Below are 21,588 nucleotides of genomic sequence, written 5' to 3' on the forward strand. Positions count from 1 at the left end.
AGTGCTCACAAAATGATGAGGATATGTCAAAAGGACAGAAGAGCCCACTTAATGGAGCTCCCAAAGACCAAATGTAGGGCAATTTAAGTACCAAAATAAAAAATGATTATAGTGTATTTTAATCCATTGGATTAAAAAGAATCCATTATTATACAGATAATAAACAAACAATTAACAAACAGACAAATAAGAAGGGAATGTTTTTCCTTACAGTAGAATGCTAATAAATGTATAAGGATAATGGTGATTTTAAAAATCACCCTTTTGCAACTGTCACAGTAAATGAATCAGGGAAGAATTATTAATGGATATTAACATTTTTGCTATATAGCTAGAAAGAGTTTCCAATATGTGTCTAGTCTTTTAGCTTCTCTGTTGTGCATTTTTCACTGCACAAATTTTTGAACTAAAATTTACAAATATGTTTTTAAAGAATCCAAAACATTAAGCTAACATTTCAAAATTAGTTGTAATTAATGACCATAATTCAATAGAAATCCTAATAGAAAGTTTGTTTTTTTGAAGCTCAGGTCACAAGAATTTTCATCACTAGCAAAGTTTGTGTCTCCTGGAAGAACTGGTCTTTATAGTAGAGAAGTATAGTCACACAGCAACCTAGCAGTCTGTCCCCTCCAACCTTTCCTTAGGGAAAGGCGACCCTGCGGGATTGTCCCTCATTGGGGTTGAGTTTATGCTACTCTAAATCTCCATGTTTGGTCCTTGTAAGCAGGGTCTGCAGTCAAAGATGGGTAAGATTTCTCACGGGAGAAACAACCTAAGCCAGACGGGACCCCCCCTAGAACCCCCATGAGCTAATGTAAAGTTAGGAGGTAGCTGTGCCCCTCCTCTTCTGAGAAGCTGCTGACGCATGCCTCAACTGTTGTCCTTTACCCTCAGGTGTAATGGACCCATTAGAACAATAACATCTCGCCCCTCCTGTTTGGCTCATGGGATAATCTTATCTTGTGAGACTTGTTCCCCCAGGGATTGTATGCACCACACCTTGGCCATTTGGGGGATGGTATGCATCGGTTGCTTTGGGACGATTATGGGATTTGGAATAAATGATTATTGTGTGGTGTAAGAGTTTCGCAGACCCTGCCCCTAATCATGTGATCTCTATTGTAAAAAAATCAATAAATACCCACGGTGACCCGATTTGGGGCTCCAGTCCCTTGAGGCTGTGAGTCCCTTGGTCCTCTGTGATTTAACTGTATTTGAGTCTCTGTCTCTTTATGATAGTTTAACCCTCGCGGCCTCCCTCGCCTTCCCACAGCTTGTGTTGTGCAGGACGCAACAGAGAAGAAATCTGGTAATCCAAAAAGTTGATCAATGGTATTGCCCTTCAGATAAGTACTGGAATCTCTTTGATTAATAACCTCATCTTGAAAATTAAAGAGATGCACATACAGAGGTTCTTTTTTAAAAAAATAGTATAAAAAGGGCATAAAACAAAAAATTTATCTCCCTCTCTATTTACTATTAATTTCTGCCTCTACCCACCCGAGCTTTATTATATAAATCAGGAGTTGTTGACAAACTACAGCCAAATTTAACCCTCCATTTGAAAGTTTTTGTAATGTTGTATTGGAACATAGCCACTCCAATTCCTTTTTTCATATTACAGTGTTTTCCTGAAAATAAGACCTAGCCAGACCATCAGCTCTAATGCGGATTTTGGAGCAAAAATTAATATAAGTCCTGGTACTATATTATATTATATTATATTATATTATATTATATTATATTATATTATATTATATTATATTATATGACCCAGTCTTATATTATAGTAAAATAAGACCAGGACTTATATTAATTTTTGCTCCAAAAGATGCATTAGAGCTGATGGTCCGGCTAGGTCTTATTTTCAGGGAAATAAGGTATCTATGACTATTTCCTTGAGTTAATGGCAGGGTTGAATATTTCCAACAGAGGCCATGTCACCTAAAAACTTTTATTATCTGACGCTTTATAGAAAAAGTTTGCTGAAAAATGATAGCATACTATGTATACCATTTGCTTTTAATTTAATCATAGATCAATATATAGATCTTTTTCCTTTATAGTAGTGGAATAGCATTCCATTGTTTCTTTAAATTAATTCCATAATTTGCTCAACTAGGCTTTTAGGTTGTTTTCTGGTCTGTGTTACTGTGAAAGATAATATTTTCACACGTTTGTGTAAAGTATATCTATTGGCACAGTTTTTACAAGTAAAATTACTGACTGAAGGTAATGTGCATGTTTTATTTTAATAAACATTTGACTAATTGCCAAATGTGAGAGGTTTTATGACAAAACTGATTGAGAATGGATTCAATTCCAAAGTAAGACCTACTTCTCTTATTCTCCTTCTGTTCAGAAAACACTGGGCAGCAAAATATAGCCAAAGATTATAAATGAGATAATTAATATAATAAAGACGATGTAACATAGCACAATCTCTGTGCAAAAATAAATGTAACTTTAAAATAATACATTTTCATGGAAATGAAAAAGGGAGAAGGGAATAAAGAAAATAATGCAACATGGCTTTCAGTGGACGTACGGAATAATAGAATACTTTATAATTCTTCAACAGAAAAAAAAGCATTTACATTTTGCCAAAATTGATTTATATGTTTAGTTAAATAATGGTTTCAAATATGGGTAAATATGTCTTTAGTTGCAAAATTTCAGAGACAGGCTGTACTTTTTCTTGATAAAAGTCAAGCCCAGTAAGAAGTTCCACGTCACGGACTCGGGCAACATGCGCTTTCAACCGTTCTTCAATCCACACAGCCTCTGGTTTATAGTCCTGAAAAAGAGAAACAAAAGACATTTTCCACAAGGCATAATTTTTCATTAATAGAAAGATCTTTTATTTCTTAGAAGTTGTCATTTTTCCTGTAGTTTTTGCTTTCTTTCTTTTCTTCCTTCCTTTCCTTCCTTCCTTCCTTTCTTTTTCTTTTTTTAGTATAATTGATATAAAACATTCTGTTAACACAATAATTCGATATTTGTTCCTGTGGTTTTTACTGCCTTAAATTTTAATTTGATGCAGCTAGATGAACCCAGTCTGGCTTAGAATCTAAGCTTTCATTTCCTGTCTCTAATGGTCTATGGGATTTTCCACGGGAACACCCATTTCTATACACTGGACATGCCTAAACTTAGTTATCTTATCTACCTGCCAAAATAGTTCTCATTCCTAACTTCCTACTTTCTTTTTCCTAATTATCTACATTTTAAATCTCTGATTCATCTTTAAGTCTCCCTTTTCCTTTGGCTCTTGGCATCCAAGAAGTTACCAAATCTCCATTTTTCACTGCCTCCTTGGAAGATTCTTCCTAATCCTCTCAGTCTCTTTACATCCTGCCAATCCTTCTGGGCCCAGCCCTACTCTTACCACATTTTATGTAACCTTTATTGATTATTCCAGCCAAATGAGTCTTGAATTTGAAACACTATATCTTTATAATAGTATTTGGCAATTAATCCCAACTTTGTGACATCTCTCTTAATTTGTAAAATAATTCTTATATTATTGACTGACCCATTTACTTGTCTGTATTTCATTTAGCTTTCATTTATATATAAAGTTATATATGAACTCTTTGAGGGCAGAAACAATGTGTTCCTCTTTGGTGCATTCTAAAAAGTTTCTGTTATAATACCATGCTCTTAAGAGGTGCTCAGTATATTTGTTGAATAACTTTAGTAAAACTCAATTATCAGGACATATATATTTTTCTATAAAGAACATATATGCAAGCTGAAGTAACTATTTCCATAAAATTTGCCTTGATCCAAAAATATTTTGAGGTGGAATAATACATGATGTTAGAAATGTTACTTGATCTAACTTATTGTGTGTGTGTGTGTCTGTGTGTGTGTGTGTGTGTGATTAATTTCAGACCACGTTTCAAGTTGCTAGAGTATTCATTCGAGAAATACTGATCCAGTACCAACTTTGGGACAGAACCTTAAAATTTGTGTCCAGAAGGAAATATTCATAAGATACCACCACTTCCCTTGTTAGTGAGTGTGAATAAAAGGTATAAATAAAATACATCAGATATGCATACATAAACGCATGTTCGTGTAGGCATATACATGTTTAAATTGATATTAATTACATAAAGATCAATAGTCTAAGGAAGAGTTTTAAAATGAGGTTATTTTTAGTATGACTCTATCCATGAAACACACACACATATATATATATATATATATATATATATATATATATATATATATATATATATATATATATATTTATTTATTACTATATACATATATATATATATATATATATATATATATATATATATAATTGTAGTCAGAGCCTCGTTCCTGAGAGCCCAGATGAGCTCTGACCAGTCATTTTCGCAGGTCCCAGGGACTCTCTCGGAGCATACTCACCGGGCAGCTCTCCACATTGGTAGGTCGGTGAGGGATGATAAAGGATAGGACATCCAACCACCCAGGGCAGTCATTGGGGGTGTAGGTCTTATTTTTACAACTAGTCATCATCACAAAGTAGTGTGTTGGAATGGGAACAGTGTTGTTGACTACATATCTAAAAAACATAATTGAAAAGATTTGACGTTAGTATACGTTTACTTCTAAAGATTATAAATGTGTTTATATATTTTGAAAGAAATGCCAAGGTAAGAATACAATAAAAGAAATTAAATGAATAGAAAGTACAAAAACCTAGCACATATTTTTAGATTTCAACGAGCCAGACTAGAGATTTATAGAAGTCCAAGCTTGGTTACATTCACATTGTGGGGAAATATTAGAATACCAAGAAAAGCAGAGCATGATATTATGCATCCTGTGCTTCCTAGTTTTGTTGACTTCATACTTCAATAGTGTCCTTTTCTGATAGAGCAGGGGCTGTGAAAGAAGAGCCAGGATTCCAACTCTAGCTGTGCTCTTCCGCTAGATGTTCGGATGTGCTCTAATCCTCTAACATTCTACCACTTACAAAGTGTCCTCAACTTTAACATGTTGGTGACCCTGTGCTACCAACTTCACACTGTAGACACGGGGATAAATCTATACAACTGATATGACAGTCCTTTAGTTTCAAATAGCAAACATGAAAGTGCTTTTAAAAGTTTTAAGGCCAAAACAGACATAGCTATTAGTATGAGTACACTAAAAGGAATATGAGCGGGATGAGTAGTAACGCATTACTGTGACTTAGAATTTCTATTAGGTTGGTGCAAAAGTAATCACGGTTTAAAAGGTTAAAAATAATTGGAAAAACCGCAAGTACTTTTGCAACAACCTAATACATAGACTCAATGCTAGGCTGCCTGGCTCTGTATTCTGGTTTTACCACTGATTGGTTGTGGAACATAGACAAGTTACTCACCCTCTCTGTGCTTCAGTTTCCTCATCTCTAAACGGGGGCTAATGGAATCTAACATAGGCATGTTTCATGGATTAAATGAAATATAACGTAAGTGCTTAGAAAATTACCTAGCAGGTATTAAAGTGCTTGCTCGAATTATTAAATGGTGACATAGGATCAATAAACACTGAAATAAGGACAAGGCAAACAAAATAGAAAAAGACCACACAATAGTCATATATGTTACTTTATCTGAAAGTATAGGCAGAAATCATTGCTTTATATCATATGGACTTAGACAATGCAATTGTTTAGTTTGGCCCTTTATCCATTTTTATAATAAAGAGAAATAATAGATGAAACTTCTAAAGATCTCTATTCCTGTGTGCTTCATTGAAAGGTAATTCTTAGCAACCTGTTATGTCAAGATTTAATATAAAAATGTACAGTTAAGTATGATTATGTTTTTTACATGAAGCTTATACCTTCTCCAGGAAGATACTTTTATGAATCACCCACTATAGAACAATATTATGAATTGTCACTACTTGGTTATTTTTATTTATTGCTGGACTTGTTCTATTAATATATTTATCAATAGCTGAGTATCTTCCCCATCTCTTTAACTTTTACAAAATCACGTTTTTCCTTTGCCTATTAGTTTAGAAATTTTCCAAATAAAAATTTTGCTAAACTTTTCCTGAACATTTTTCTTTGCTCATTAATTTAAATTATTTATTTCCATATAAGATTTTTTGCTAAGTATTTCTATAGACTAGTTGAAAATAGTCAACAATGACATCTTTACATAAATACATTATGTAATATTTAGAATACTGAGCTTTTATTTAAAATATTAAGGTTTCCCCTCATGATACACCATTGCTAAACCAAAAAGTCCTTTTGGTTTTAAAATACTTACTTTTCAATTTCACTTGGAGTATCAAAATGACCATCGTAATTATAATCAAATACTGGTCCACTAACTACATTTACTCCATTTCTTTCCATGGCATGTTTTACGAGAAGAACACTGTGGAAGTAGTCCCATATTGCTAAAAATAAAATAATAAGGTGTTTAAAAAATCTATCTCTATTAAACATGGAAACATTGTCGATTATAGATAGGTACAGTTAAATAGTATCATATTCTGCTTCAATAATTGTCAGTGGTGATCCAGTAATTCTGCAAAATAGTCCATGCAACAAAAATCAATAGCCACATTAATAATAGCTTTTTGTTGTTACTGTAGTTGCAGTCTTGAAATTACAATGAAATATGTCTCCAACTTTCTTCCTAGGGCTGTGCTGCTTTTGGGACAGTGAGTATTAAAAAATGGTCAGAACACATACACTGCCTTACTATGATTCTAGGGATAAATACCTTTCACTTACTTATGGTGAGTATCAGTAAAATTTTGTATTGTGTAGCTCTTTGCACTTAAATTAGGATAAAAAACAAATTATCAAAATTCTCAACAAGTCATCCAAAGTTGAAGTTGAAAATAAATTATGTCAGAGATACTTTCTTTTTCTATATTTAAAACATTCAAACCAGATGAGTCAATATCGAACAAATTGCAATAAGAGATGTGCTTAGTTTGTAAGTTCACAGTCACTTAGGTATTTTTAAATTGATAATCTAAATATATACTTACTTTTGAATGCTTCATACATAGGGACCAAATTACTTGTAATTAAAGCGTCATATTGACTATCAGAAGTTCTATTGTTTGCTGCAAAACAAATGAATTTTATTAAATCCAGCTATGAGAAAATATGACATACTACATAATGAGCAAATTACTATTACAAACTAATATAAATTTACTAGCAGTCAAAACACAGAAATATTAAGTATTCTGTAATCGTGCCATCAATAATGGAGTTGTATGCATTTGATATCTGTACTGGGTTGAATGGTGACCCTCAAAAAGATATGTCTAAGTTCTAACCTTCCTATACCTGTGAATGTGATGGGTAGGAAAATAGAGTCTTTGTAGATGTAATTAAGTTAAGGGTCTCGAGATGAGATTATTCTGGATTTAGGGTGAGCTCTAAATCCAATGACTGGCATCCTTATAAAGAGAGGAAGGGTAGAGAAGAGGAGAGATTCAGGGGAGAAGGCCACGTGAAGATGAGGCAGAGGTTAGAGTAATGTGACTGTAAGCCAAGCAGCACCTGGAGCCCCAAAAAGCTAGAAGAGGTAAAGAAGGATTGTCCTCTAGCTTCTCTCCTTTAGAGGAGACATGGCCCTGCCCAAACCTTCACTGTGGACTTCTTGCCTCCAAAACTGTGAGAGAATACATTTCTGTTGTTTTAAGGCCACCACGTTTGTTACAGCAGCTCTAGGAAACAACTATAATATCGATATGAATGCATAGTTACGTAATGTGTACAAAATAATAATGCTATTATAAATAACTCCTAGAAAATAAAACTTACTTAAGAAAGTCAGTTTTAACTCAGTGAAGACTGCTGATGACACTACGACTGATTGGCTCTGAAGACTCATGGACATGCCATCCAGCATAGTAAGTGCTGGGTGTGTGTGCTCTGGAACCCCAGCTCCTCTGCCTGCCCGCTGAACCACTTGGGCAAAGTGCTATGTCCCTCTGCCTCATTTGTCTCATGGCATCTATCTCATGAAAATATTGTGATGATTAAAAAGCTGGAAGCCTACAAATGTGTATTGTAATACTATTTATATGTAAACTACCCTTGGGTATCTTAACTAAAACTTAAATCAAAGGCCAGTGGGTGGGCACCAAAAGGCAAGAAAAAATAAATTGTTGGTTTTTAACTTAAGATTCCACGTGCTGTTTGTGGTCCTCATATCCCATATAATTCTTTTCTACTGTTTAAACTAAGCCCCAAAAGTTGGTAGGTCAGTATAATATTAACTATTTTTTAGAGAAAAATAAGAATTAGCTTATAATGGAATTTTTTAACAGACTGTATTTATAGTGGGAAGTTAGAAAGAAGTTTGATTTTATCTTTAATATTTTTTAGATAAGTTCTTTATGAGTTTCATTCCCATTGAAATATATATCTCCAATATATATTTAACAGATACAATTTTATATGCCAATTTAATTTTTATTAATAAATTTTTACAACTATTCAAGGTTTATCCTAGGGTTTGCATAAAGTTGGTAGCTCTAATTGTCTCTAGATATTTTAATAAGATATAGCAGTTTAATTATCCTAATTCTTGTTAGAATTTTAAATTGAAATGCTACTTACTTCCATTAAGACTTTTTTCCCCACTATAAATCTTAGAATCTCTAAATTATAAATCTCTAAACTGACCTCTTGGGTCCTGGCTTCTAGAAAAAAAATGAAGTCAAATATCAGGTTAAACTCATTCCCAGAAGCTGAAATTGCTGTAAACCTCATGGGTGCGTTAATGAAAATGACATTTCCTGCTGAACAGGGAAGAGATATGAGTTTTTAAAAAATCACATAGGCTTTTGCATGTTCCCAAGAGAGATGCTCTCTAAAAAACAAATTTCATCCGGCTGCTTAACCTAAAGTTTAACATTGTTGGGTATAGAGTGTGAGTGAAAGAACTGAATTCCAGCCTGATTTCTTTTCACAGGCACAACTGCATTGTCGATACAGGCCTTAGTCTGGGCAGTGGTCAGAAAAAAAAAAAAAAAAAAAAAAAGCTTTTTTTTTTTTTTTGACACGTGTCCCTCTCTAAAGAATCTTCAGTTTTAAAATTAAACTTAAACCTGCCGAACTTTCTGAACATCTGGGCCAGATTAGAGCTGATGTGTGGTTCCCGTTGCAAAATTTATTAGTCTTTATTATAGTCGTTGGGCTGCTTCAGGCCAGCCCACAACCACTGGAAGCCTTCTGGGTAGCTAGTTTAGCCCAAGCAGATAGTTTCGCTGGGGAGTATATGTTTAAGGCACATGCCCACATCCAGCTGATGAGGGCTTTCTAAGCTGCTGCTCTAAAAAAGAGTTATACTAACCAGGAGGATAGAGGAAGCCGTGGGTGATATTCTTCTGTGCTAAATAGAAGGAACATTTTTGGCTCTCAGAAGGAGCAACCCTGACATCAGCCCGCAGACAGTCTGGGACAGTGGGAGGAAGAGGCGATGTGTCTCCCTGTTGAAAGAGAGAGAAAAAAAATTACGCCCACAGTTATGGCTCACCCATCACCTTATATGGTTTGTAACTTCCCTAGAATGTTTTTCATTTAACCTTTTCCTATTTTCTTAGTGAATCAGGTCTACGCAAGCAATGAAAATGGATGGATTCAGCAATGTTTTCTTCTGTGGTTCCCTTTTGGTTAGAGACTCCAGGAGGGCAAATCAAATACACATTGCAAAGGACATTTACAGGATAAAACCTGAATTGAGAACAGAGGAATAATGGAAGCTACTGCTAAAAATCAAAATCATTCTTAGGATGAAATTTTTATGTGGTGATATATGTTGTACTTGCAAATAAAAATAGAAAATAAAATATAAACTTTTAAAAAAAGACATGCTTTGAACTAAGGATATTATTCTTTAGTTGGGCCCGAATGAAACTAAGATTAATGCAAATAACCTGTAGTTGTCTAAATATATCTGGGGATTTCAATAAATTTATAGCTATGCTTCAATTCTTCATAAAATACAGGAATTTTAAAATTAATTTTATTGTAACTCTATTTAAAGATTAATAAAATAATTTATTCATTAGTGGGTATCTTATAAACGTGCTGCCTAACCCTGCTACTTAAGGTAATATACTGTGTTTCCCCGAAAAACAAGACCTAAACAGAAAACAAGCCCTAGCATGATTTTTCGGGATGACATCCCCTGAACATAAGCCCTAATGTGTCTTTTGGAGCAAAAATTAATATAAGACCCGGTCTTATTTTCAGGGAAACATGGTGGTACTGTTTTATCATATTTTGATTAGCATATAATATGAGTAAGTAAACATTTTGCTATTTATTTAATTTTTTTCAAGGATTTTGATTTACATGCCCTCTACTGCCACAGTGTATATATTTCTTGACAATTTTGTAAAATAATTTATAAAAAAAAGATTAAATCAGGATGCCCTTCCTCTGTTCACTGCATTATGCTAAAAGCAAAAATTAGCTATGGCATCTAAAATATGCGTGGTAATCCTTTTATGATAATCATCTTATCAAATCATCACATCGTATGCCTTAAACTTATACAATGTTATATGTCAATTATATCTCAATGAAGCTGGGGTAAATAAATACATGTACAAGATCAATTCACAAAGGAAAAGGCAGCATACACTTTGTGCTATATTCATAGGCAAGAGAGTACCACGATGAGGTATAGAATAGGTAGTAGACGAAGATGAGGGAAGTCTGGGGAAAGCCAGAGAATGGACCCTGTAACACACCGCAATACTACAAGATGGAACACACTGTACAGAATGAGTAGACCTCTCACCTTGATTGAACACAACTTATCTCTGTTCCCTTCTGAAATTCCATTAAAAGGCAGTAATGATAAAGATACACAAGGGGTGATAAGAACCTTTCAGAAGTGGGAATCAGATAAACATGTTGTTTACAATTGTAACCTAACTTAGTAAACCAGTAAACACTGACAACCAAAAGCCTATGGTTGAGGAAAGCACAAAGAAGCTGATTCCTACTGCAGAACCACAAGATAGAACTTGATATCTCTTAAAGACGGGAGATAAGTATAGGGATGGAAAAAGGATAAGCTGAAAGTCTGTACAACAGATGAAATAAAATCTTTACTCACGGGAGACTCTGAACCAAAGGGATAACCAGACTAAAGGACATAAGACACCCCCGAGAGCAGGTGTACCGTATTGAAAGCAACAGAATTAAATAAAAATGTATATACTGAATGGGAAGATTTCCCCGAGTGTCATTACCCCATGTAGCATGCCAATCTTATACACTGTGTCAGATTAAAAGTTTTGCTTTTTTGGAAAGCAAACCAGCCCAAAAGGAAAACTAGATACTTACAATTCAGAGTCCTGAATACAATGGCTGATTCTCATCCTGATCAACCTACAGTAAATCATATCAGCTGGCAGGCCCCAGCCACGCAGCTTAGTGCCTCACCATTAAAATATGAGTGAAGGACCACCAGACATTTTGTAGGAATGGGTCAAGGAACCAAAAAGGAAAAGAGAATGCAGACAGCACAAGAAAACTCTCAGAGTGATGAGACTATATATATATGTAGTACCTACACAGAAAACAGAAAGCAACAGGAAGGGAAAGAGATAACAGAAATAGCCCTCGGGATTTAAAACTGACAACAGAAATAAAATAAGCAGTAAGATCTATAAGGTGAAGTTGCAGATATCTTTCAAAAAGTTGAATTAAAGATGAGAGATGCAAAAGAATAGGAAATACATAAAAATATTAGAGGGTCAATCCAGGAAGACTAATGTCCTATTAATTTTGAAAAAAAAAATATTTCTAAAATTCTAAAGCTAAACTATCAATTAAGCACATAGGCAGAATAAGAACTTTTGAGACACACAAACTTTCAGAAACGTATCTTCCTTTCTTCCTTCCTTAGGAAGCTCCTAAGTTCACCAAAACAAGAAGTAAACCAAGAAACAGGAAGATATTTTAGCCCTTTAGACAAAGATATTGGTGTCAGGGGCAGTGGATTAGCTCTCACCATTTATTTCACTGTCCTGATGGCAGACACTGGAAAACCAAAAACATTTGTTTATATTCTTTCAAAAATCCATCATAGCAAACAGTTCCGAATAACCAGGTTTCTTCACTTGGCATAAAGGCACCACATAAAGTTGTAAAATGGGAGAACCAAGGATACCGATTGCTGACAAAGTCAGTCTCATAGAGATCCAGAATATTGTGATTTGATGTTTCCTACCACAAATCTTTATTATTTTACTCTAACACTTCACATGTTCAGCAAGTTTTGCTTGAAGAAATGTACAATACATAAATGTAGCCACAGAAGCATTTTCCATAATGTAAAGAAAATGAAATGGCTGTATTCAACAGTTATAAACATGTTAAGGAGGGAAGTTTATAATTTTTAATGAGACTGCAGCTGTAAAGTTGTACTAAACCATTTAGTTGAGTTGAGCAACATGTTTACTATTTCCTCAAAGTGGCATAGACTTTGGATTAGGACAAATGGACCGGGATAGTTTTAGCCAGAAAGTACTGAAAAAAGGTTATGAGTTTGCTGCTAACTGAAAATCCTGTTTCTTACATACCAAACTTGAACCCCCAAATAGAATAAATGCATTGAGACTAAGAAACGCAAGATGTGACCTCCTTTATGAAGGTGAGATTATATAATATGCAACCCTCTAGAAGGAGGGCGGGGAAATATGATCATGTCATCTCTGAGTCTTGGGCTCCTGAGAGAAGGCATTGTTAACCACTACTCCCTGAACCTCTTCACCCTTCCCCCCCAAAAACAGTTTCAATCCCACCATATTTTCAGAGTTCCTTAGAGCATTTTTAACCCAAGAGATAGAAAGTAAGGAAAACAATAAATAGAACTCTCTAGCTCTCAAAATTCTTCAAGAGAAGTAGAAAATAAGCATAGACAGAAAAGTGAGATGCTCTCATTTCTAGTCTGGCATGGGGATAAAATAAAATTTGAACAGGGAATAAAATTATATTTATTAAAGTTATAGACTCTACTTGTAAACTGAATATAAAAGCTAAAATTTATTGATTTGAAGATTGGATAGTTATGATCTTACCTAATGGTAAGAATAATAACTATAAACATTTTCAATTACTTTTCTGGTCATGTGACTTTTTTCTGTGGGGAAAAATATTTTTTATAGTTAATAAAAAAATACTTGAAATATACAAAAATTGTCCAGTTTTTAAAGACTCACAAAACATGATTGGATCATAATTTATTATATTGAAGCTAACAAGCTTTAGAAACAAAAAAAGCTTTAACAAAATTCAGTGATATGGGATATATGTATATATATATATGAGGGAGGCATTTTTCAAAGTGTGCTAGATTTTTCTTCTCTGGAAAAGTCCTTTGATTTCCTATTAAATTTATAAAGTATATATTCTAAGTAATAATCATAATTCTTGCTCTTATTTTAAATTGTTCACTAAGCAACATAAAAAGCAGTTCATATTTTCCTATAGAAAAGGCCCAGAAGCAAAACTCATATAGAGATTCATCACACTTAATGGTTTTGAAGCAGTTGTTATAGGACCATGATTTCAAATCACAACTATTTCCCCAGAACTCTTCTGAGATAACAACAACAACAAATTAGAAAACCCACCAAAACCACAGAAAAAAAAGAAAGCTCCATAAAACTTAAAGTCACAAACCAATTAGGCCCATGTTCCAAAAAGTGCTTATTTAAAGTCTGATTTTTCAAACACAGAGCTGATTTACAACATTTTTATGTGAATCTCAAAACATCCTTGTATATAATTTTCTTGAACCACAACATACTAACAGAGTAATTTCTGAATTAGAAAGCAGAAAATTGCTAGAATTCCATCCTGTCACATGGAGGGAGAAATACACAAGTAGTTCTGTGGGATCAGTGAAAGGACAGGAACTTTTGGTAACAAAGAAGCTAGTTTTAAAACAATAACAAAAAAGAATTGTACTAAACTCCTAGTTTGAACCCACTTAAAATCTCTCTGCCTTTGATTTCCGTTATAACTCATAGAAATTCAGGAATGCAGAACAGCAGGGGAAAGTATTAAAAACAAACGTTCCACACAATCCCTGGTACCTGGACTTTTCAAAAATAGAGAATTGAATAATAAGACCAGAGTTGATTATATTGCTCCTCTCAAAAACAAAAACAAATAGAAGTAATTTTAAGGAGAAATAACATGTTGTTGTTTTATAGCATGTTTTATTGTATGTTTCATGTATATTGCAGAAAATCAAACAACTGAACATTGTACATACTAAGAAAGTGATATTGCCATTGCAAGGGAGGCAGAAACTTCTCTCTATCCTTCTAGGTTCTTTTGGTTGGTCTAATAATTAACTCTACATGAGACAGATTAAGAAGAGAAAAATTACCACATTTAATTACATATGGATGGGAATCCCACATACATGAGAGAGTCAGAGACCCCATACAGATGAGAGGTGCAGAGACAGAAAGGGAAAATGAGGTGTATATGGCATTCTGAGCTAGGGATGCGGTTAGGCACCTTGGGGCTTCAGAGGGGAAGAAGGTCGTTCACAGGACCATGAGAAGAGCGGGTAGGTACTCAGTAATTAGAAGTTGCCCTGCTCTATAAATAGGTCATAAAGTTATTTCTGGGGATAACTCTTATTATGGGCACAAACCCTAATTTAGATTCTTTAAAAGACAGGTAAACGTTTTTCATAAGCCTACAGGGTCTCTATTGCCTTCAGCTCAAAATAATTCACATGCCAAAGTGGCACATCTCGGGGAGGACTGTTCTGAACCCCTTCACCATTAATCACGCATATAAACTCAGGTAATAGTTTGTAAAATATTTGCCCACATTGGGAATCAACATTAGTGTTCTCCTACCACTGACCACATTGTCAGCAACAGAGTTGGCTTTCAGAACACACAAGCTTTAATTAGTAGTGGGAAAACATGCTTATTTTTCTCAAAAAATCTTGAATTGGAACAAGAGTAAATAAACCAGATACAACCAATCACTTCCTTTCCATAAGAGGTGGTACATCTGTACCCTTAGCAAGAACAACAATAGGTTAAGGTTTTCTTTGGATTTAAGAAAATATATGGATGAAATATATGGATGAAAATATATATATGAATATATATGGATGAAAAATACTAAGATTTTCTCTATAAAAACAGCTTCCTGATTATTTCTTTACTCTTCCTGTTGAAAGTACTGTTTTGTCTTTAATAATGATTGGGATTAATTAATGCAATGTGTTCATTCCGTAAGCATTTACTGGGCAGCTCTAATCTGCTGGGGATAAAATAAACCATCCCTGCCCTGAAGGGATGTTTGAACTAATTTTTGGCAGACATTGACTTTTGCTTTAATTTACATTTCCTTGATTGCTAATGAGGTTTAGTTGCTTGGCTCAGATCCTTTGCTTATTTATTAACTAAGATGCTTGACATTCTCTTGTTTATTGGTAGAAACTTATTAGCTATTCTGAATCTTATTAGCTGTTCGAATTACTATTCTGGATTCTAATCGCTTGTTTCTTATATGCAATGCAAACATACTGTCCCATTCATAACTGTCTTTTTGTCACACATTATTAATACAGTCAAATTAAATCAATTTCCTTTGAATTTTTTTTTTTGTTGTTGTTCTTGTTCTTGTGTCCTAAGAAATCCTTCTCTATCTCAAGGGTATAAAGATAGGCATAAAGAAAAATATGTGTTCATATTTAGGTCTATAAATCCACCAGCAATTTAACTTTGTATACACTGTGAGGTAGAGATTTAATATTTTCTTTCTTGTGGTAGCCAACTGTCCCTTGTCATTTATTGAAAAGGAGTTTGCCAGATAATGAAGAGGGAAGAGGACTTAAACAACTGGATTCTCAATCTCAGTCTGGAGAGATTGGTGACAGTAAATCTATACATGTAACCCTAGCATGATCTATTTGAGTGCTAGCTACTTCAGGGAAGAATTACTCTTATTCACACTGTATTTCTTGTGCCTGACATAGTACACAGCAGATAGTGAAGTACTTGTTAAGTAATCAAATAAATACAAAGGTCTTTATAATCTGGTTACCATCACCTGTATGTATACTCATCATATACTTAGAATATACGAAATGAAAAGTGTGCGTCTGTACTTCCTGTTGCTTCTCTTTGAAGTGTTGTTTTCTGTCTGCCTTACCAATCGGCCTGTAAACATTCTTTTTCCCGGCAAAACACAATGTGTTCCTCTTGCACCCAAACAGCACCTATAAATACCTTTAAGCAATACCTGGGCATTGTCTTATAGGACACAGACCAGTGAGGGCCCTTTGGGATCTCTACGGAAAATCAAAATTCAATATTAGAGAACCACAATTGTTTTCCAGCCTGTGTGGATCAAGGGACACAGGAACTTACCGGTTTGAAGACTGTATATGAGCTCCACATGGGCATCCTAAAAGCTTTTCCAAATCCACTGACATAGTCCCTGTGATAAAGGAGACAGTGTTCTTTGTTCTTCTGCATAACCCTGGGCCTTCCAAAGGGCAAATTTAGTTTCTCTGTTGCTATTACTAAAATAAAAATAACATTAAAAAAAGTTTGTGAAATTAGCAAGTGCCTCTATGTATAATAACTACAATTATCTGATGGTTTATTATGTGCCTGCTGATACATATTTTACATATTTAACCTCTTTTAATTCTTACACCAACCCTATGAGGTAGGTATCGTTTTTCCATTCTATGGGTTACAAAACTAAGACTTAGATACGTAATTTAGCCAAGCAGTTAACAGCTCATAGAATATTTTAAAGAAAAAGCTCAAAATCAAAAATGCATAATTTATAACAAAGATGATCTATTTTAATAAATGCCATAGGAAAGGTATTAGAATTTTATAATAGGTACATCCTAATGTATTTATTTATTTTCACTTGTTGGCTGTTATAATCTAAAAATCCACCAATTATCAATAGTTAAAAACCTTCAGGGTATTTGTGCCATGGAATAACACTCCCCAGATTATAAGATTATATTTACTGAACTCTTACTGAGTGCCAGGCACTAGTCTAAGTGCATTCGTATATTAATTCATATAATCTTTATAGCAACTTTATAGAGTAGGCATTCCCATGTTATAAATGATGAAACGAGCCTAATGAATTTAAGATAAGAATACTTAAAAGGCCAGGTACTGTTCTAAATTCTTTCCATGGTTTAACTGTTTTAATCTTTACAACTGCATAAGGCTGGTGCCTTTATTATAGATGTGGAGACTGAGGCACAGAAAGGTTAAACGATTTGTCCCAGGTTACATAGCCCAGAAGCAGTAGAGGTACCGTGTTTCCCCGAAAATAAGACCTAGCTGGACCATCAGCTCCAATGCATCTTTTGGAGCAAAAATTAATATAAGACCTGGTCTTTTTTTTTTTTTTGCTATAAGACCGGGTATAATATAATATAATACAGGGCCTTATATTAATTTTTGCTCCAAAAGATGCATTAGAGCTGATGGTCCAGCTAGGTCTTATTTTCGGGGAAACACGGTAGGACTCAAACTCAGGCAGTTTGATCTGTTCACATCTAAGAAAGGGAATAGGTGACTGTAGATGAAGCACAACCATTTCAAGGAATCTATTATGTTCCTGGAACCATTATAACTATCCCCCATGCTTACTATTGTTGTTATTAGTTCTAGGTTCCTCCTTACTTTGGCAATACAATCTTTATGTTCAAAAATCCCCTGTCAGCTTATTCTGAAGAATTCCAAAAAGGCAATATTGTGCTTTGTTAGGTGTAAATGTCAAAGACTTAACATGTTTTCTATTGACTTACTTTCATCTTGAGTGAGATTTAGCATTTGATTCACATGTTGTACAGAAGCATTCTGCAAGATAATGTGGGGGTAAGTCAAGGTAATAACACATGTTTTAAAAGGTGATCAAAATTATTTCCACAGTAATCACACGAATGTTTTGCTACTGGACAAAGAAGACAGGCTAATTTGAATTTAAATTCCAATTCTGCCACTTACTGAGAAATATAGAGATATCACCATTCCTTGGGATACTTTTGTGTGGGAGTTTGCAAAGATGTAATTGACAATGGGGCAAACCATTCCGACCACAGCTAGAATCAACTACTAAATTGAGATGACAACATCCTAGATAGGGCTTCTCGAACTTTAATCCGCATATCGCTCACTTGAAGATTTTGTTAAAACGTAGATTCTGATACAGTAAGCCTAAGCTCAGTGAAGCCTCAGATTCTGGATCTCTAACCAGCTTGCAAATAATACAGATGTTGATCCTAGGACCATATTTGAATAGCAAAGGGCATACTTTACTGAGAAGAACTCTGGGTGGCAGTCAATCTTCTGTGACCTTGAACAATTTACCTAACTTCTCTGAGCCCTCTTTCCCTCTAAAATGGGGACTAAAGAATTGGCTTTGTAGTGTGTGTATGTATTTTTCTTTTTGTTTTTATTTTTTTAAATAGCAGTTCCATTAAAGTTATCTGTAGCAGGAGGTAGGAAACTTACACCCTTTGTCTGATCTTTGCTGTTGATTTGATTTTTATTGGGAAGCTTGACTGGACTTTTGTCCCTTAAAGCCTCTTTTGGTTGGTTATTTATTTATTTATGTGGTGTAATGTTACTTTGAGGATTAGAGAAAGAAAAGCCTTTGTTGACTCCTGGCTATAAGGCATAATTCCTTACCTGAAGCAGCAGGTGATTATTTAGCTCTACAACCACTTTTTGAACTTGGCATCAAATGCCCCTTGACATTAGTTTTCACTTGATAGACTCCTGATAACTGGGCTCCAATTCCATTCTGAAATCTCAGGCCCACCCATGCACTCTAATTCTCACAGGTGGTCTTGGTTCTTGCATTTTGAGCTCCTGTTCTGACTCCTTGCCTTTGGGGCAGTGGGGAGAGGGGGTTAGGGAGGAGAGGAAAGGGAGGGGGTAGCGCTCCTTGTACTGGAATCTAGCCTTGTTGAAAGTCTCCTAGGATCTGAAGTCCTGCTTCTGAGCTCAGCAGGTCACCTGATCCAGTAAAAAGACCTTCCCAATGTTGTTTTGTCAGCCAGCCTCTAAGAGTTGCCTGAAGGGGATCCTTCCTGCTACCCAAAGGAATACCTCACTTTTTGAATGTTAGACTTCTTGCTGAGTCGATTCCACAGCCCCCACCCTATTGGGTATGCCTAACACTAGATCACAATCCCTGCATCTTCCTAGTTATTTCTGCTCTACCTAACCAAACATGACTGTCTGATTCTTAAATTGTAAGAGGGATGGTCTATGAGTGAAACCAGAGATCTCCAAGATTCTACTGTTTTGAATGCTTGCTGACAGCTCACAAGGGAATGAACGATTTCCAAATAGTGCTTTCCAGTTTACAAAGCACATTCACATACTTAATTTTATAATATAATCTCTCAGTTCCAGATAAGGTTTAGAGAAACCACATACATTTATTTAGTAATATCCAAGCAAGAACACCAACCTGGTTGTCAGCTACCCTGTCATAGATTAGCTTGCCCCTTTACATTCTTATAGATACATGAAGTTATTACTTACATCCGGTAGCTTAGAGCATGAACAATCTAGATCATCTGTGGGCAATAGAACAGTAAAGCCACAAACAGAAAACTTGGACACTTCCTCTTGATGGGATGGCTCATAAAAAGGCACCTTCAGAAGATGGTTTAAGCTACCATGGGTACCATTGTTTGGTGCTGGTTGAATGTGTAGAAGATCTGTTTTAAAAAAAAATGAGTTCAAGGTAGATTTAAATTGGAAGGCAACAACTTCTATGTAGGAGATGGGAGAAAACAAACATCTACTGTTCACTTCCTTCAATAATTTCTGCTGTGATGCAGTCGCATACCACATATGCCACTTGGTTTACTGACTTTCTTCTCCTAGAGTTTCCATCACCTAGTCTTTCTAGAGTATAGGAACAGTGTTATAGATGAGCTGCAGGAAGTTTCAGGAACTGTTTCTGTTTCTCCAAAGAAAAACATCATTGCTTAAATGATCACTCTTTTCCGTAAGCATATCATGGTTTTCTACCATAAAAAGCTATACTTCTGATAAACACAAATTTAGAGACATTAAATAATCTTATCTGTAGTATCTTTACTTAATTAAGTGAAAATTCTCTAAAGAGAGATACTTTTCAAAAAACAAGCTAGTGAATTTTGCTTAATATTTAGAAAACTTTTTCTAATTTTTTTTTTTTTTTTTTTGTTGAGAGCCCACTGGCCCATGTGGGAATCGAACCGGCAGCCTTCGGAGTTAGGAGTATGGAGTTCTAACCGCCTGCACCACCCGGCCGGCCCCTAATTTTTTTGTATAAAAATAAAATACACAAAATATTTTACAAACATTTTAGTGGCTCCTGCTGAGTGCCACCAGAGAGATCTCTCCTAGAATTGAAATCCTACCTGGTTCCTTCTAAACCTCCCCGTAAAGGGCCAGCAGCTTGGCAACCCACATTTTAAGTTGTTCAACCAACAGCACATTATTTTTAAATGGATACTCTTTGGTCTTGAAGTCATATTCAATTACCATAGGCCTTTGCCAAGATTAAGAGAGACAATTGGGAGAGTATTTATGCCTGAATTTCTAAAGCTAAAGGTAAAATTGCAACACACTCTTTGCCTTGCCAAGGTAAATGATTTAATACAAATATCTGAGGTAAGCACGTAGGCAGAAAGGTAGATTAGATTCTCTAAAAGTCTAATTCTTTAAGATTTTTTTTTTAAAAAACATTGAGGGTAATAACAAATGTCTATCCAAATAAGACTTTCTTACCATCCTTTTATGCCAGAAGCTTTCTCTCTGTAATTACAACAAAATACCTGTGTTTTGGGTGTATTTTTCCTGCTTTGAAAAGTTAGAAGTATAATTAATTTATCTATGTTTTGTTAAATTAAATTTTCATATAGTAACTAATAGAAAAGCTGGTCTCCTGAGATCTAATGTCTAGCGTTACTAGAAAAACAAAGAATTCACCCTTATAGCTGAATCATTCTGAGTAATAAATCATTCTTCCCCATATTTTCTACTTTCTTCTTAGTGTAGAACCTCCACCTCTGGGATTCAATTTATTATCAATTTCAAAATACATATTTTTAGAAGGATATCCACATATTGCTGTTGAATTTATATAGATATACTTACCACATATTAGGTTATAGACTTCAATATTGTCAAATGGTTCAACTTCCATCTTCTCTTTAAAACTGGGTCCATATGCCAGAAAAATAGCCTAGGTGGTAATAATAATCCTACCATTACTAGGTGTCACATCTAAACTTAAAATTAGATGTTGGAAATGATATCATTTTCTTTCTGTAACAGCTCTCCTATTTGTATTTAGGCCTCTTGTAAGGATTTCTTTTCAGATTTGAAAATAATTTTTACGTCATTTCTACCTTTGCTGTTGTACCAATCACAATGAAATATAATCCACATTTGTATTTACTTTTTTTACCTGCTTCCATAGAACCTCATATGTCAACAGTCTAGGATAAGACACGCAACATTGGACAAACAAAGTCAGCACAATTCTATGATATCTAGACAATA

General features: G+C 34.7%; 1 protein-coding gene across 1 annotated transcript in view; it reads right to left on the minus strand.

Annotated features, from left to right (window-relative positions):
* Positions 1 to 2,225: 2,225 nt before the first annotated feature.
* ENPP3 (ectonucleotide pyrophosphatase/phosphodiesterase 3) overlaps positions 2,226 to 21,588 on the minus strand; it is a 56,494-nt gene continuing 37,131 nt past the window's right edge. Inside the window, exons 15-23 of the mRNA XM_081045233.1 lie at positions 21,181 to 21,268; positions 19,573 to 19,751; positions 17,826 to 17,877; positions 16,408 to 16,562; positions 9,333 to 9,468; positions 7,009 to 7,086; positions 6,273 to 6,405; positions 4,408 to 4,564; positions 2,226 to 2,800 (exon numbers count right to left, since the gene is read on the minus strand). Of these exons, the coding sequence (XP_080901359.1) occupies positions 2,630 to 2,800; positions 4,408 to 4,564; positions 6,273 to 6,405; positions 7,009 to 7,086; positions 9,333 to 9,468; positions 16,408 to 16,562; positions 17,826 to 17,877; positions 19,573 to 19,751; positions 21,181 to 21,268 (1,149 nt within the window). The 3' untranslated portion in view covers positions 2,226 to 2,629. The remainder of the gene's footprint in view (positions 2,801 to 4,407; positions 4,565 to 6,272; positions 6,406 to 7,008; positions 7,087 to 9,332; positions 9,469 to 16,407; positions 16,563 to 17,825; positions 17,878 to 19,572; positions 19,752 to 21,180; positions 21,269 to 21,588) is intronic.

This window comes from Rhinolophus hipposideros, assembly GCF_964194185.1.
Source record: "Rhinolophus hipposideros genome assembly, chromosome: 3".
NCBI classification, from domain to species: Eukaryota; Metazoa; Chordata; class Mammalia; order Chiroptera; family Rhinolophidae; genus Rhinolophus; species Rhinolophus hipposideros.